The sequence below is a fragment of the Mastigoproctus giganteus genome, chromosome 2 (assembly GCF_048544385.1).
Source record: "Mastigoproctus giganteus isolate SK-2022 chromosome 2, ASM4854438v1, whole genome shotgun sequence".
Lineage (NCBI taxonomy): Eukaryota > Metazoa > Arthropoda > Arachnida > Uropygi > Thelyphonidae > Mastigoproctus > Mastigoproctus giganteus.
In genome coordinates, this window is record NC_143576.1 from 150,125,067 (window position 1) to 150,141,699 (window position 16,633).

At 35.9% G+C, this 16,633-nt stretch overlaps 1 protein-coding gene across 1 annotated transcript in view; it reads right to left on the reverse strand.

Annotated features, from left to right (window-relative positions):
- The window catches only part of LOC150089656 (uncharacterized), a 144,410-nt gene extending 129,639 nt beyond the window's left edge, over positions 1-14,771 (reverse strand). Inside the window, exon 1 of the mRNA XM_090390066.1 lies at positions 14,657-14,771. Coding sequence (XP_090246192.1) covers positions 14,657-14,741 — 85 coding nt within the window. The 5' untranslated portion in view covers positions 14,742-14,771. The remainder of the gene's footprint in view (positions 1-14,656) is intronic.
- Positions 14,772-16,633: the final 1,862 nt, after the last annotated feature.

The following is a 16,633-nucleotide window of genomic DNA, read 5'->3' on the forward strand; positions in this document are numbered from 1 at the left end:
ATTAAATCAACAGGGAGGATAAAAGTAAAGATAATACGACTGAACCTGTAGCCGAAAGTCTCCGAATAATTTAGAAGTTCAATTAAATCCAATTAATAATAAATCCATTTAAAATTTAAAATATAAAGCCAATTATATAATAATTTATCGGCACCTCCCTTGTAAGGTACCGGTTCCGACAGACGTGAAATATCACCAAAACGGGACTAAAACGAATACTAAAATAAAACAAAGTAACAAAATAATAGACTGACCATTATGCCCCATATCGACAGAGGACCACGAGGCTAATAATGGTCATGGAATCGCTGCATTTCAATCGCTAGACAAATCGTCGCAAAAGCGAACCGATGGAAGGGTCAAACCATCCTCCCATCCCCCGATTGATCCCACAAATGCAGAGGATTTGCAGAGCGGTGGTCCTTATGCAGCGAGAAATAAACTATAGAACAGAACCAGCACTCCAGAGCAGAGCCACACTCCCGACATAATGTAAGCTTAACCAGCTTATATAGACAGAAAAAAGAACAAAATATAAAGTGAAAAAGAAGCGTTCTGATATATATATATATATATATATATCAGAATGTTTCTTTTTCACTTTATATTTTGTCCCTTATGTATTTTCTTGCATCTCTTTACCCTTTTATTTCAATGAATACGATTCCAAAAATAAGTTGATGAAAAATTTGTACTCCAATTACAAGTAAACATGAACGTGCGATAATACTGTACGTTGCATTTATTACTTACATAGTAAAGTGACGTTATGTCCACTGGCAGAACCATCAACATGAAATAAATATATACTATGCTTTCTCGAATTTAAATTTCGCTTCTTCTTCAACTAAATTTCAAAATACTGTACAAGAGAATCCCTCTGCGGAAGTGATTCATGCATCTCATGAAGCTAATGGCAAAGAGAAACCATAATAAAAATCGACCACAGAATACATTCAATTAGCAGCCGAGTGGTCAGGAGCGAAAGTGCAGTAGCACACACTCTTTGAGTGGACCGTGGTTCAAGCCCGTGACTGCTAAATGCGATAAACAATTGTAAATTCTTCTGACCTGGAAGTAAAAACAAGAACAATATACTGTCGCCCCACAAACTTAGTTCTTTTGGCACCAAAAACAGACTATCAGAAACAAGAATAACAACGTAGTGAAAGGAGCACATGATGTGATCTGCAACATCGAATGTGGACATTAAATATACTGTATGTAGGCATTAAGTATAACAAGTACCTTAAGAAACAAACTTCCAGACAGTAAGTGTCTACCGAGTCTTGCCTTGAGACTATCATTAATTCTTCACGGGATGGACATTATCATAATTATTCCTGTGTCCTAGACAAATTCAGCGATTACAATAACTGCATATGTAACTGATGCTGAGAAATACATTATCGGAAAAAATCTTCAGTTATTACTCTGACCATTGCAAGATCTTTCACCTATATTTTATAAACTTTATTTTCCAGAAAATAGGACGTTTTAGGTAAGTATCAGTATTAGAATTTGGCCAAATGACACAGAGAGGCGGATATTTTCTTCATCAACCAAAAAAAAAAAAAAAAAAATAGAAAATCATAATAATAAAATAAAACAGAATATCCATACTGTTCCCATTCCTACGAGATAACCAACCAATTCCAACTTAGCCAGACTCACTTCCTCTACTACATTTGGTGGCAATTTATTCAAGTGTTCGACAACCAGTTGCTCATAAATGAAATTCATGAAATCCAGTCTTCTGTTATTCCCTGCGATTTTGTATTTGACTCAGGTTCGTGTCTCACCTAAAAGAGAAGACAGATCTTCCTCATTCGTTTTACTCAAACCCTTCAGCGTCTTACATACCTCAATCAGATCTCTCTTTGGATGTCTAGTTATCAAAATTTGCAGTCCTCGCCTTCTAAGCCGTTCATCATGTGTGCATCGATTTTCACCAATGACTAATCTTGTCGCCCTTCTTTGAATCCTCTCCAGGTCTATATCTTCTTTTAGGTGCGATCTCCATCTCCACGCTTAAATACAATATTTCTTCTCTATAAATACCGTCTTATAGAGGAGGATAATCCTCCTCTCTACTAACAATTGTCTTATAAACCAAGGCCAGGACGCCATGGGCCTTTCTAGCCGCCTCTTTACACGGCATGGAAAATGTATGTCTAATTGAATTGTAACACTTAAGTCTTTTCGTCTTAAACCATTTTTGATTCCTTTCCCCCTCGTGCCTAATGTGACCCAGCAAACTATAATTCATCGGTTCGTTTAAGCTTTAAGTCATCAGTCCCCACATGTCTTTCCATTCACCAACTAGTACTATTACGAATTGATAAATTGTTTGTTATATTGCTAGTTTTTGCACCCGATAAATATTCTCTGGTGCTCCATCATCTTCCTTTCTTACAGAGTATATTCGCTGTCTCCATTACACTTGAAATCCGAGTTAACAGTAACTCCTGTGGAACTAAAAACATCCTGTACTTGTTGATTCATATCTGAGACTGTTCTACACAGCATCAGATATGTCTGATGCTATATCGGCCAACTATCGGCTGGATTTGCTCCATGGCTTGAGTTCGCTTCCTCAGAGACTCAATCACGTATGCTGAATTTTTATGTTGAACAGTATGTTGAATTTTTAATTCAGTTCATTGGACTCCAGAGATATCTTGCGGGAAAAAAAAGTACTCTTCCTCAGAGGTAGCAACATCTCTACATGTTTACATGAAAAAATCGGCATTTGAGTTGCAGGCAATTCTTGCCTTATTCACGAATAAGAATGGGACGTGTCTTAAAATTAAGGTAAATTAAAATTAAAATAAAACTTAAAATTAAGGTAATTAAGTTGAAGGTAATTTGTATTCGTAGTTGCTTTAGTATAGTACAAACAGAGCACGATAATCAGTCATCTTTCATCAAGGTATCTGGTACCCCCTTCCTCCTTCTCCACAAACATTCGAGAGGTCGTTTTGAATGGTGACTGTGATACTTCCTAAGCATTTCGAAAAGTTCGAATTCGGAATTCCTCAATAACAGGAGAAATCGAGACGTTTCGAGAGGAGCTGAGTCATTTGATCTCAGAGGTAGAGATGCTTTTCCCGTTTTTTTTTTTTTGTTTTTTTTTCACAAAAACCCACAAACCCTCCTTCTTGGAATACATGAATTTTTCAGATAAAATGTTGTCTCATGACGCGAGTGTTGTCATTAATCCAATTAACCTAAAACGCAAACAAATAAACGGATTTGAGAAAACTCCTGCTTCACCAATCGCGAATCCAGTTGGGGATGATCGGTAAATGGCCGTCCCAGAGTCTCGGTAAATTTCAACAAATACTTTGCGATTTATGACATTAAGCCATTGTACAGTAATTATTCATGTTTAATGTATACTATATAATGGCTGGTTAATAATTCGAGATAAATTTTCAAGTACTCAGAATCACATATATCATCAGAATTCAGCGTTACGTATCCCCCAGAAATATATCAGCATCGTTATATCATCCCCTAGAAATATATCACCATCTTTATATCGCCCCATCCCCTAAAAAACCGTCTGGATCAGCCACAGTGCGCCATACGTTTTCAGGAAGATGTGACCTTCATCCCTTGGGCTGTCTGTTTCACGACGTAATTTTCTTAGACTATTTTTCTGTCAGGCTGATTTAAAAACTTTATGAACATCATAGACTGTGTTGGTCAACTCACCATAGTTAGCAGCGAACTCGAGATAAATTGAACAATTAAATTCCTTCTCAATTTCTTATAAACTTTCATACATACAGTACTTTTATCTCTCTCTCTCTCTCTCTCTCTCTCTCTCTCTCTCTCTCTCTCTCTCTCTCTCTCTCTCTCTCTCTCTAATCCTGCTTTAATTTCTAATCTCTTTTTTTTTTCGAAAATGTGCTTTATGACGTGATGTAATATCTACAAAACGATCCTTCATTTTGTCACTTTCTTTTTAATATTTTCTTAGCCTGGCTTTGAAGAGTAGGAATATATTTTTTTTTAAAAAAGTAAGAACAAAAATGTTTCTTCCTCTGCAATGTATCAAACAAATAGCAATGAAGTACGAGCCTACAAACACCTTTATATTTTAAGTAATCGCCCAATTAATTAATCCCACTCTGATCGAGATTGTTTTTTAACTACCGTTAAAATATCAGATGTTTATAATGCATTACAGTAAAATTCCTGGACTGATTTATTTTCTCTTTCTAGATGACAGTACTGACTTGGGTTTCGCTACTGGACTTTCGATGACCTTCTCAGTCACGTGAAAATGATTGTTGATACAAATTTGTACGATATAGAAAAGTCATAAAGTATTTAATGAAGCTGAATGAATATGCCATATATATATATATATATATATATACGACAGTGTGAATCAAGTTTACAAGAATAATACAATATCACTTGTTTTAAATCGGCCAAGAAGTTTTGCAGAAGAAGAAGTGGAAGTAATGACGCAGGGCTGCCCTCATGGGTAGCACAATCGGTAGGATCACCGTCCTCCTCACGCCTGGTGGAAAAGACCTGAGTTCGAATCCCGTCGATGATAGGAGGAATTTTATTGGATCTTTTTCATAACGTGGCTGAGTTAGTGGGTCTCAAGCGGGGACGGCGTTGTTTTTTCTCCCGGAAACTCAGGTTTTTCGTCCAGCAAACAGAAAATCGACCTCAGAACACACGCAATTTACAGACACTATACACGGAGAAACATGGCTTTAGTCGCCGATGCTCCTAAAACTCAACCAACCGACGCAGCGCTGAGTGCGTATAAACTTCGAAAATGATGTGGAAATGTTGAAAAAGGTTGGTTTGGTTTGGTATTCTGTAACCGATCTTTAACAGACAATGATAAAATCCGAACTGAACAACAGGCAGATTGTTAGATTGATCCTAACAGAAAATTGCACCATAAGAAAGATGTGGGCCACGATGGTCCCAAAAGGCGCAATATAGCCGAATCAGCTTTTGCGCCACAAAACTACAGAACTTGAATATAATATAAAACTACAAACAACAACAACAATGGTCCCAAACAACATCCGGAAACCAAACACATAGATAGGTACTGTTGTTGCAATTATTATGTGTAAAGCGCATTAACATCGAATGCCATAGTGCTTTGTATACGCAATGTGTGTACAAGTGAATGTTTACGGATCAATTTACACGTTGTGCGTGCTGAAGAACCCGAAATAACTCACGGAAAAGCAGTGATTGAAGAAGTTTAGGAATTCTTTAGGAAATATGTGTTCGGATTCCGACAGAATCCAAACATAGCCCACATAAGACGTGAGAAACCACTGCCATAGTAACATAGAAAACAAATAAAGATGCCTCCAGGTGGTTTATTTCTTTTTAAGAGTGAAAACTTTAACGCAAAGAACATTAAAAGTATACCTTCTGAACAACTATTAATCTTGAACAAATGAACATTGTCTTCACAATTCGGTGAGCCTTTCTAAGAATTCCTCTACTCTGTTCAAAAGAATAATCAGGTAAATCAACCCCTTCCTCCCGCCATTTAACAATGGACTCTGCTTCTTATCATTCTTATCATCTCCGCTTCTTCAGATTTCTAGAGACACTGTTCTTTTGAATGATATCAGTTATTGCTCTTTTTGTTTTTCCAAATCACTCCAGACGCAGCATCAAGCAGTATCCATACAAGATTTACCTCTACACTCAGTGGAGTAACTTTTCTTCTTCACTTATTCAGTTTATGTCTGTTTTCCTGAACACCACTCTACCGCATATACATCTCTTACAAAAATAAAAACTTATAATAATATAAAGTAGAGTGTTCTTAACTCCCTTCTCTCTTTATAATTCTTAATGAATCCACTGTAGTAATGACAATAGATTTCAATATTTTGGTCTGAAATTACTAAAATCAGTTACACATAATGATCATCGTGTTATTACGCACTGTTTCCGAGAAAAATATTGCACAACACTGACTTTGACTGTTACGTTAACATTTCTGATATTGCAGAAAGCGATATTTCAAAGTCTACGAAGCAATTCTAAATGATGGCCCAAAGGTTTCTTCATAAAACTGGATTTTGATATTCAAATGACTGCTAAACTATTATGAAATATCATTAAGGAACACCGTCTTTTTTTAAATGGAGGTGTAAAATTCCATTTAATAAAAATGACATGCTTGATAGCGTGGGACTGACATAATGCGAAGTCATTGGTCATAGTGCAAAGTCGCTGTTGTTCATGTTTTTTTATTAACACGAAAAATTTCTTGCTAACTATACTGCGACAATCATAACATATTGAAACTGGATCCTTCGTGTATTGCAAAATTAGTCGAGTCCTCTGAAACGCTTTGTTGCATCAACTAATGGAGCTGCCAGTACTCTCCTTCTTCAACAGTGTAGCTGACACTGTTTCGATGGAATTACAAAGAAAAGTATCAGTAAAAGATTCCTACTAGCTTAAATATTCACAGAAAAATCATAGCTGCCATTAAAGTAAAAAATGGAATGAGACAGTGTTACTTTCGTAAATGAAAGATAGTAAAACATTTTCTTAAAAAGTACGGATGTGCTGGTTTGTAAACTTTTAGCCATAACGCTACCATTAACTATGGTAGTTTTAATAGCTAAACGTTTACGCTGGTATAAAGAATCACGTGAGTAGAAACACAAGGTTGACAAGGTAAGACACGAACAGAGGTTTGAGCAAACACACTGCTATGCCTCAAAAGTAAAATGGCTACACTCGAATTATAATTATTTTTCATGTCATATAGAAACTGAAGAGAGTTATGGAAAAGGAAAAAACTTCAAATGGAACGAAAGAATAATTGGATTATATTAAACGCGAGAAATATAGTTTTCTTATTCCAAGTTGTAATCGGTAGTTTATGAAAATATAATTTTTAGCTTTTTGCTAGGTTATGACAGATTCATTAGCTATGGGACTGTTACTGAGTATTAATTTTGCTTCCTTGTTTTCGACATTAGCATTCTCATTAGAATATTTCATTGCAGCGAATTGATTCGTGTTTTATCGAAAAACAAAAGCAAACGTCAGCCATCCATTTAGAGACGGCGGATTGTCAGATTGTCGGCAAGAGATTGTCAGCAGATTGTTTGCAGTGTGTAAGGAGTTCAGACTCGTGAATCTATATTTTTCATGCAGATATCCCTGGATTCCGCAAAAGAAGAATTGATAGCTTGAAATACTTTCGTAGAGTAGGGTGTTACTTGAACATGATTTATTGCACCCCTTGAGACCCTCTCTCTCTCTCAGCGTAATTTATTTCCTTCAATGAGAGGAGACGATATCCCTTGCATTGAAGGTCTCCCTGTCAAGTCCCTGTGACTTTTTTTTCTGTTACAGCTTTAAAGGTTGCAACCCTAGATAATGCTCTGCTTCGTCTCATTTTAGATGGATGAGATTTTTTTCTTTTTTGATTCGTTTTAAATCTGTTTCATCTTAAAATTCGTTTTAATGGGAGGATAATGAATTATCCTCCCAGGTCTCCAGACTAGAATTTCACTGAGTATGCACGAAACATTCTGGAAAGAGTTCAGTCGTTAACCACTACTCAGAACTTTAGATAAGTTATGAACTGACCTGTTGGAACAGTGAGATTCTATAACACCATGACTCTCTAACTCCCATTAAAAGCAAGAGACTCCGTTTTTTGTTTTGCCAACCGTAAGGAGCGATTAGTAGCCCGACCTCTCCCCAGATTACTTTGGTTATTAACTCTAGTATATAGATCTATACGTAATAAACCAATGCCTTTAGTGTGGGAGTTATACCCAGGGTTACTAAAAGTTGGTCATGGGCTTCTTCCACGAATGCAATGAATTTCACGACGTGGAAGAAACTCATAAAATTTCTCCCCGTCCAAGTGGGACCGGAATGGCGGCGATTGTAACTTTTGTATTAGCTGGGACGGTGGTTAATAAAATCCTGAACATCGCGAGGTATTAACCAACAGGTCTGGCCGAGAAGAACGAAAGGAGTTTTTCTGAAATCCTCCACCCACTAGTAATAACGCCATAAGTGTTTTAAATTACCAAGTTTCCTTCGGAGTTAGCTTCGTGATGTGTCTAAGCCCCCTTGGCCTTCAACATGTCTTAAGTACGTTACAAATTCATTTAATAATTGATCCCTCATCGCTCGTAATGCCATTGCGAAAGAAACGTGCGTGCGTTATTTTACTTGCCTTATGGCATTACACAGATAATTTTATTTATCTATAAAATATTTATTTTGCCAGTAGTTGACGTTGTTTAATTTCCATAATTGTTCCGAGAAAATTTTTTTAGAATCCATTATTGTCAGGGCGGCACTGCTAGTACAGTAGAGACTGCAAAAATAAAAATCGAATTCGCGTTTATAGGCGTAGACTTCTATTTGAAAAGTTGTTATTGTTGAGTGTAACATTGCTTGTTAAACAGGCAACTTATTAGAAAACATATTAAATATGGCTCAACATGGCCTAAGTTGCTTATGCTCCTAAAACCCTACAACAACCAGCCATTTCATGTTACGCATTTGATTGGTTCCATCAATGAACACGAAAATGCAGAAAAATCAAGGGAAAAGTGTTCTGTCTTAACTAAGAAAATGTTCTTAGATATTAGCATTAGCAGTGGAAACTGATATAAGAAAGCAAGCTTATACAGCATCAACCAAAATAAATAAAAAAAATAAATCACGACACCTCCTATTATACCTATTCATTCCCTTCAATATTTTATCTAGTTCTCTCTTGAATTTGTTTAAACTATCGACTATTCTGCAATTGTCCTTCCTCAATTTGAATTTGTGCATTCTCATGTTCGTGGTCTGAGCAAGAGGAAGAATTCCATCAGTATTGAGTTTGCTCAATCCATTCAAAGCCTTAAACACCACAATCAGATCACCTCTCAGGTGCCTAGTCTCCAGACTCTGCAATTTGCAAAAGTAAAGCTTTCGTAGTAAGCGCTAACCAATCTCGTTGCCCTTCTCTGTGTTCGTTCTATCAGCTCCGCATCCTTCCTAAAATGACGCCTCCAGACCTATATGCAATACTCAAGATGTGGCCTGACCATTGCCTTATGGTCTAGTTTATATATACAATGTTTCAGTGAATGCACTGAAACAGCTAAATACTGCAGGCAAATTAGAAAAGAGATTTTAATTTCTTAATGACAAAAGGTTGCATTGCACTGTGAAAATAAAGTAAATAATTTTAAGTCTGGTGAGTTTTTAAAAGCTTTTATAAGTCTGGATTTTAAAATACAATGTAATGCTATGCCAGTCTAGAAAATTCTAGAAGAGAACATTAGACGGAAACAAATAAGGAAGGAAATGGGAGATGCCGACTGAAGATTTGTTAGAAATTTGAACATTGCCCAAATTTAATAAAATATGTTGTTGAGATATAAGAAATTATCATACAATTACGAAATTACCCAGTGACTCCATGATCGTATTTAGTCAAGGTTGATCGGTCACGGAATGTGTTTTATTCGAAACGTGGTCACGCCATTTTTTCATTCATTCTGCATAGGAACTGAAGTAATCTGTCAGTGCTCTCTCCTAGCATCGATCTGACAGTCTGATAAGTAACAAAAGCCATCTCTGAAAAGTGCATGGTAGAATTCTGAAATTCGAAGACAGCTACCCCAAATCCCAATCTTTCACCACAGTCCGTAATTGTAAGAGGTGATCATGGCTAGAAGCAGTGATATATTACATAGAAACCCACAGAGGAGTAGCAGCAGGTGTCGACTCTTTTCATTTGGACTTCGAAAGTATAAATGAAGCTCAATGCAGTTTAAAAACGACATCAGAAGTCTAGACTGAGCTAAATTGGTACGCTTCTACTGTTATTGAAGTAATAAAACAGGCGGAGTCGTTATCGAAGTGGCCTACGTTATACCGCAAATTAATCAAATAAGAGCTATTTAGTTAATGGAGCAAATGGAGGTGGAAATGAGAAGAAGAAAATGCATCGTTTTGCATTAAAACACATTGAGTGCGTTATTAAAAATCAGTACAATTCCGAGTAGCGAAATGATTTTAAAAAATTTAGAATAAGGGATAACTTATTTCGAAGATCGTTCGCTTTAAGTAAATTAACTTTGCGATGTGACGCATTGTTCTTTCTATACAAAACACTACACAAAAGAGAGTAGGGGATTTAAATCTTAAATTTTTGAAAACGATATTCACGGATGGTTACTACAAAACTGGGAACACTCCAGGCGAATCTTGCTTAATGAATCTGTGATATAATTCTTGGATTCTCTGTCTGTAGACAAACTTGCAATTTCATTTTGAAATAATTGGATGTTCTGTATATTTATCTGTGATTGGAAAGCTCGTCTTCCACTCGTTCATAAAAATTCATAATTTTCCTCAGAATTCTAAAAAATAAGTTGCCCACAGATAATAATACCTCATCGCGCACTGTTTATTTCAGATTCTACAATTCTACACCCATCAAGAAGTTCGCATAAGTTAGTAAAATATTGATATGATCAATCTCGGAGAGATGAAAGTTCCCCGCATGAGTTATTCCGGGTGTTTTCCCTTCCCGCAACGTGCACAAGCAGGAATAGGAACACTATATAACCCTGTGTAAAATCCTCAGGATTAAGAACTTGACTGGAAGAATACTCGTTATTAATGAACGAACTGGGAAGCCTTTTTTCTCTCCATAAAAGTGTTCTGTAGTGGTTTTTCTTCAGTTAAAGAAACTTGGCCTTAGTTTCCTTGATGCTTATCTGTAGCAACGCAACCCAACCTAACTTCACTGTTCCAAATTTTATTTATTTAATATTAATCACAGAATGAGACAGGCTATATGCGACTAACTACAACAAAATCTACAAAACCTATGCAGATGGGCTGAGAAGTGACAATTGAAGTTCAACATTGACAAAAAGAAAGGTACTGCATATGGGCAACGGTAATCTCAGAATAATATAACTGTGGTACCAAACCCAGGGTAGTGAAGAATGCAAAAGACCATGGGAGTAATTATGCTGTTAGACGGTAAGTTCTCAGGGCAGTGCAGAGCGGGCTACTTGGACAGCTCACAGTGTTTTGCAAATGATATACAGGAATTTTCTCTATATCTTAATTGCAGTCAGTGAATAGAAATAAAGGGATTACATAGAGGACTGAAGCAATAGCCATAACAGCAATATTGCTAGAGATTTGACATATCATTATAACGAAAAGTTAATTAAAAAGAATAGTTATTTACAGAGGATAGTTTTTTTTTACCACGATGGTCATCGTAGTGTCATGCTTTCTTGTCAGCGTTGGGGTCCCCTGGTCATTAGTGCATCACGGCTCTTGGGACCGCATAGATAACCACTCCGCTTATGTTGAGAACTGTGCTGATTGCACGTCTTCTGTAGGATTTGTTCTCATTAAACTTCTTGAAGTCAGCGTCTATCTTTTGAACATTTAAAGCATTTCAATGGGCAGGAACCTCTCAACTTTCCTGAGCCTCCATGCCGCAGACTGAAGAGATAGGAGGACTCATAAGGATTGCGGGGGGGGAGGGTGTTTCTCCACTGATACAGCTGCCAGAAACTAGGCATGCTTATTTTGCCAGTAGGGATAAGCAGGTTTATTTCAGTAGGGTTTTTGGAGCATCAGTGACTAATGCCATATTGCTCCGTATATACTGTCTGTAAATTGCGTGTGCGCTCTGTGGTCAAATTTCTGTTTGCTGGACGAAAAACCCGACGTTCCTGGAGGGAAAAACCATGCTACCCTTGCCTGAGCCCGACTAACTCAGCCACGTTTTGGAAAAGGCACATAAAGATTCCTCACTTCATCGACAGGACTTGAACTAAAGCCTTTTTCACCCGGTGTGGAAAGTATTGCGATCCTACCAACTGTTCTACCCACGAGAGCGGATAATGAGATAATTTCAGCTATGCAACATACAGGTCTGGAAGCGTGATTTGAGGAGGAAACCTACTCTGCAAGGAAAATAAATTTAAGAATGAATTAGACAAATTATTAGAAGTGAATAGAGTGTGTTTTGTTTTTTTGGCTGATGCTGGTTCCTTGCCTCATTTGACACTTCATACTGATTTTTATACTGATTTTTTTTTACACTTTGCGATTTCCTGTTTGGTAATATCTGCTTGGTCTTCATTAGCTCGTGACTTCTACTACCATTTAACTTTAACATATTTTTTTTCTTCAATTAATATTAAAAATCTTTATATATATATATATATATATATATATATAGTAAAGAATAATTGTATTAAGACAGTAATTAATATGGGGGTGAAATGTGCCTGTACGAAAAAGAAGATAACATAGCTTATGGATCAGGGACACTGCATTAGCAAAACGTACCCTATAGCCATAATGTATATATATATATATATATATATATATATATATATATATATATATATATAGTATATTGTATGTAGAAAGTGTGAAGAAGAATTTGATTTAAACCTATTGAATATACGATATACCCTGTGAGCGATATATGGTATGAAAAAGAAGAAGAAATAGACAGGAAATTACAATAAAGATAAGAAGTGAAAAGGCGACCAAAATAAGATAACATTGCGGTGTCTTTCACAATCTCAGTGTCATCATCAGAGGTCATCCACCGAAATTATGAAAAAGACAGCAATGTTCTTGCTTCTGTTTCCGGCATGTTCTGTATGCTGTGTTGCACGTGAGCTGTTGCCACGTATTGAGAAAGATTAAATTTTTTTAAAATTTTGCGGTAAGAGTCTAATAGATTGTGCTAATAAAAGTGGTTATGTTACGTGGTGCATACAGATCATGGATGACCTTACAGAAGTAAGTGAAAAGAATTGAAAAAACTAAAGTAATGAATATCGGAATAGGCAGGAAGAAAGGGACTTACCGTTACTGCGTAAAATACAGCATACAGAACATGTCGGATAATTGAACAATGATCATGTGATATGGTTATATTTTTATGCTATCTGTCTGACTTCAAAGTGAATACAGCACGGTTTTTCTTATAATTCATGCTTTGTAATCTTCATTACTATAGCGGAACAGAATTATCTTTTGTTACTGTTTATATTTACTATAAATTATGGTTTAAGATTACATCAATTTTATAAATTATAGTTTGTGTTGTCGCTTCATATGAACTTGATTATTTTGATAGAACTGAAAACGTTTACCCCTTCAACTAATTCTTTATCCGCTTAGAACCGATTTTTATAGTTTTCTTTAAACATTATTATAAAAAAATAGTTTTATATAATTTTCTATATCTTCAAACTAATTTCTAACTTTTTACTTCCGCTGTTGCTATAACCATTTATTTAACTGTTCCTATTAATTGTAAAAACGAAAAGGAATGTTTATCTTTAAAAGGATGTAACTTCCTATATCAGTGTTTTCGATAATACGAATAATTGTATAGGGTGAGGAACTTTGTATCCTCCATTAGAACCATCATGTATGGAATACAAAAACCTCGAAAGAGTGTGCTAAAATTGCTTAATAAACCATCTCTTAATTAATTTATTTATTTCCATATGCCAGTCTAACTTTGCTATATGAATGTTTAATGTACATAATCCTCTTCATATATGGAAATATCGCATAAACTAAGCTTGTATCAGACAGTGAATACATGAATATTTGCAACTGCTGTTCTCCGTACCATGTAGAAAAGATCTGAGAATCAATTTCCATCAATTCTCCTGAGAAATTTTGATTCCTCTAGAAATTCAGATTTTTTCGTCCTGTATCAGGCAAGTAGATCACAGAATAATATACTGAGTGTAACACTAATTGAAATACAGGAAATCAAATATCTCATTAATAAACGCTTGAAAATATATAGAAAACACAATGAAATAAATCCTACATAGGACGTGCTAAAGGTTTCGATTTTTTCAAAATCTCACCAGCACTAGCTGTCTTCAGACAAACCATATCGGAAGAATTTATTTCTGAAAACTTTCCCCCTTTAGAAGTCCTCGGAATAATAAAAAAAAAAACTCTGAATGAGTAAAATCCGGTGAAATATGCTGCTAACGGCTAACTGGTCACGTTGAAGATTTTCTCGAATTTGGAGCTTCGTGTCTAGGTGTACATTGGCAGATGACACGTTTGTTATCTCTTATGAGTTGGATCTATTCCCATATTCTGAAGAATATTCAGCAACACTAAACGTTCTTCTGTATATTTTCAACCATATTAATTTTTTTCTTGGAGGGCATCATTTATAGGCCCTACAATAAAATAAGGTGTATCTTTAAACTATTTGAGACCCTAAATATCGGATCCACCTAGATGCATACCTAGTGTCATATGCATAAAAGTACCACTGAAGGTTGAGGAGTATCTATGTGATGTTATATCGAATATTTAAGACATTTAAGCGAGTACTGAGGCCCAAATAGATAGACTGATTTTGAGGGACCCTCTCTCCCTTCTAACTGTTAACCAACTATCCATCTAAGACAGCGTGTAAGATTACTGATAAAAATTTTAAAATTAAACTTTTAATAAAATAAACTCAATTCTCTTTGTATATAAAACTAATCAGGCAAAAACAATTTGTGAAGACCAAAAAGATTCCTCGTTATTTTCTTTATGAAGCAATAATACAAAGTAGTTTTGTACTTACAGAAACAGAGGACAGCTATCCAGATCCGACATCTCCAATGCATAATCCATGACTGTTCAGATGATGACTTGTATCCAGTCCCCATCCTCTAACGGGCGAATATTTCTCTACAGCAGTGTCTTAATGAGAGGCCGACTCTACTTATCTCTAATAAGTAGAATCGCAGAGCAAAAACAAAATCAAATTCAAAAACTGGAAAGCTAATAGGTTCCATGGCTTACTATCTCTCGTTGATGGCTGTCTCAATCACACGGCCCACGGCCTCGTCTACCAGTCAACGTCATTTGTGTACAACAACGATTCTGTTTCCTGGACAACTCACAAGTCACACCTGGGTTGAACGAAGGCGCCACTGCGGTCTTTTACATCACAACAGGTGTTCACATCACAATGAAATTAAGTCGCACCTAAGCACACTCACAACGAATGGCCCGCTAAGATCTAATGAAGTTTCCAATACGTCACGGTGACAGCATAAACATGTGATATCAATGAGTTCGATTTTTATATTCTACATTTATTATGCCGAAGTCTCCTGGGAAACTACGCGTACCGAAAATCGAACATATGACGTATTCAATAGAGTGTGCTGCTTATTGCTCCGTACTCATTTTGTTGTGTGCACAGCAGTAAATATAAAAAAAACACGAAAACGGGAGTTTGCTATACTGCCAATAATAGAGCGTAAGATATTTCGGGGACATTTCCATGAAACATGAATGCTTTTATCCTCTCCTGACTTTATACAAGTCACAGTTGAAGACTTTGATCGGGCTTTCACTTAATATATTCAAAACACGCCAGTGCAGCCATCAAGAGATATGCTGGAACATGCCACCAACTATCAAATAATGGGAAATGTATTATCGCTAGTCCCACCTACCCAATTGAGAAAAGAAAGAAAACAAGAAGAAAAGTGGCAAACACTACATTAACAAAAGTATTTTTATATTTGGATTGTCATCGCTCTTTCGAACGGTTTGTCTTGGCAATTGCCACATGATTGATATATAAAGATATCCCAATAGACTTCGGCAAATTTGAATTATCTTTCTCTGGCTGAGTTATAAAATAGAGATGCCACCAGAGTACATCAGAATCGGTTTGTCAAAAAATGTTAATGCAGCGGAATAGTTACACAAATCAATTATTAAAACAAAGCAATATCTCTGTTTCGAAAAAAAAAAAACAGATAAAATCCTTGGAGAAAAACTTAGAAATATTGGAAACAGTAGCGAATTTAGAGGGAAAGTTTAGTGTGCCCCTCGAACGTTTTATTGCAATAACTATATTTACATAAATGTAAACGTGGAACGTAAACATTTTATAATCAGTTTTATATTTTTTTGCCTTTTCCTCACCTCAAAACTTTACAAGAGTTTGGGAAAGTTCCTTTTTTCTCTTTTCAGAGAAGCTAAAGAGACTTTAATTCAAAGATGTAAAAGAGTACAAAACTTGACAAAGCTAAAATCGTGTAAAGTATATCAACCACAAAAAATAATACATGTACTTCTTAAAGAGTATGTCTTGTATCCCTAGATACTTTGGATCGAGGTTGCCTCTTTTGTTCGAATTCTAAATATCGTCTTCAAAAATACTGCTTTCTTCAGAGAGAAAGCACTGTTTTTTGTGAAAACTTTATTGTATATTAATATATTATAAATTCGGTGCAGCATTTCTTAATTAGCTACTGATACTATGTCAAGAAATGCTTGTGCCAGTCTATACCATCGCCTTCATTCTTTCGTGATGTCGATCATTATTTTGCAGATAAACAGTATCTTTGCGACAACATTAAAAAAGACGCTGTTTACAGTGCACAAAACAGCTTATAAGGATAAAGATAGGAATGAAAATGTAAGGTTCACTTTTGTTGTTGTTTTCCTCTTGTCCTCTGCTATCAGTTATGCATGAACACAATTACAAGATAAATGAGAAATTGCTACTTAAAGGTGTTTCTACGCTTTGTACAAAAAT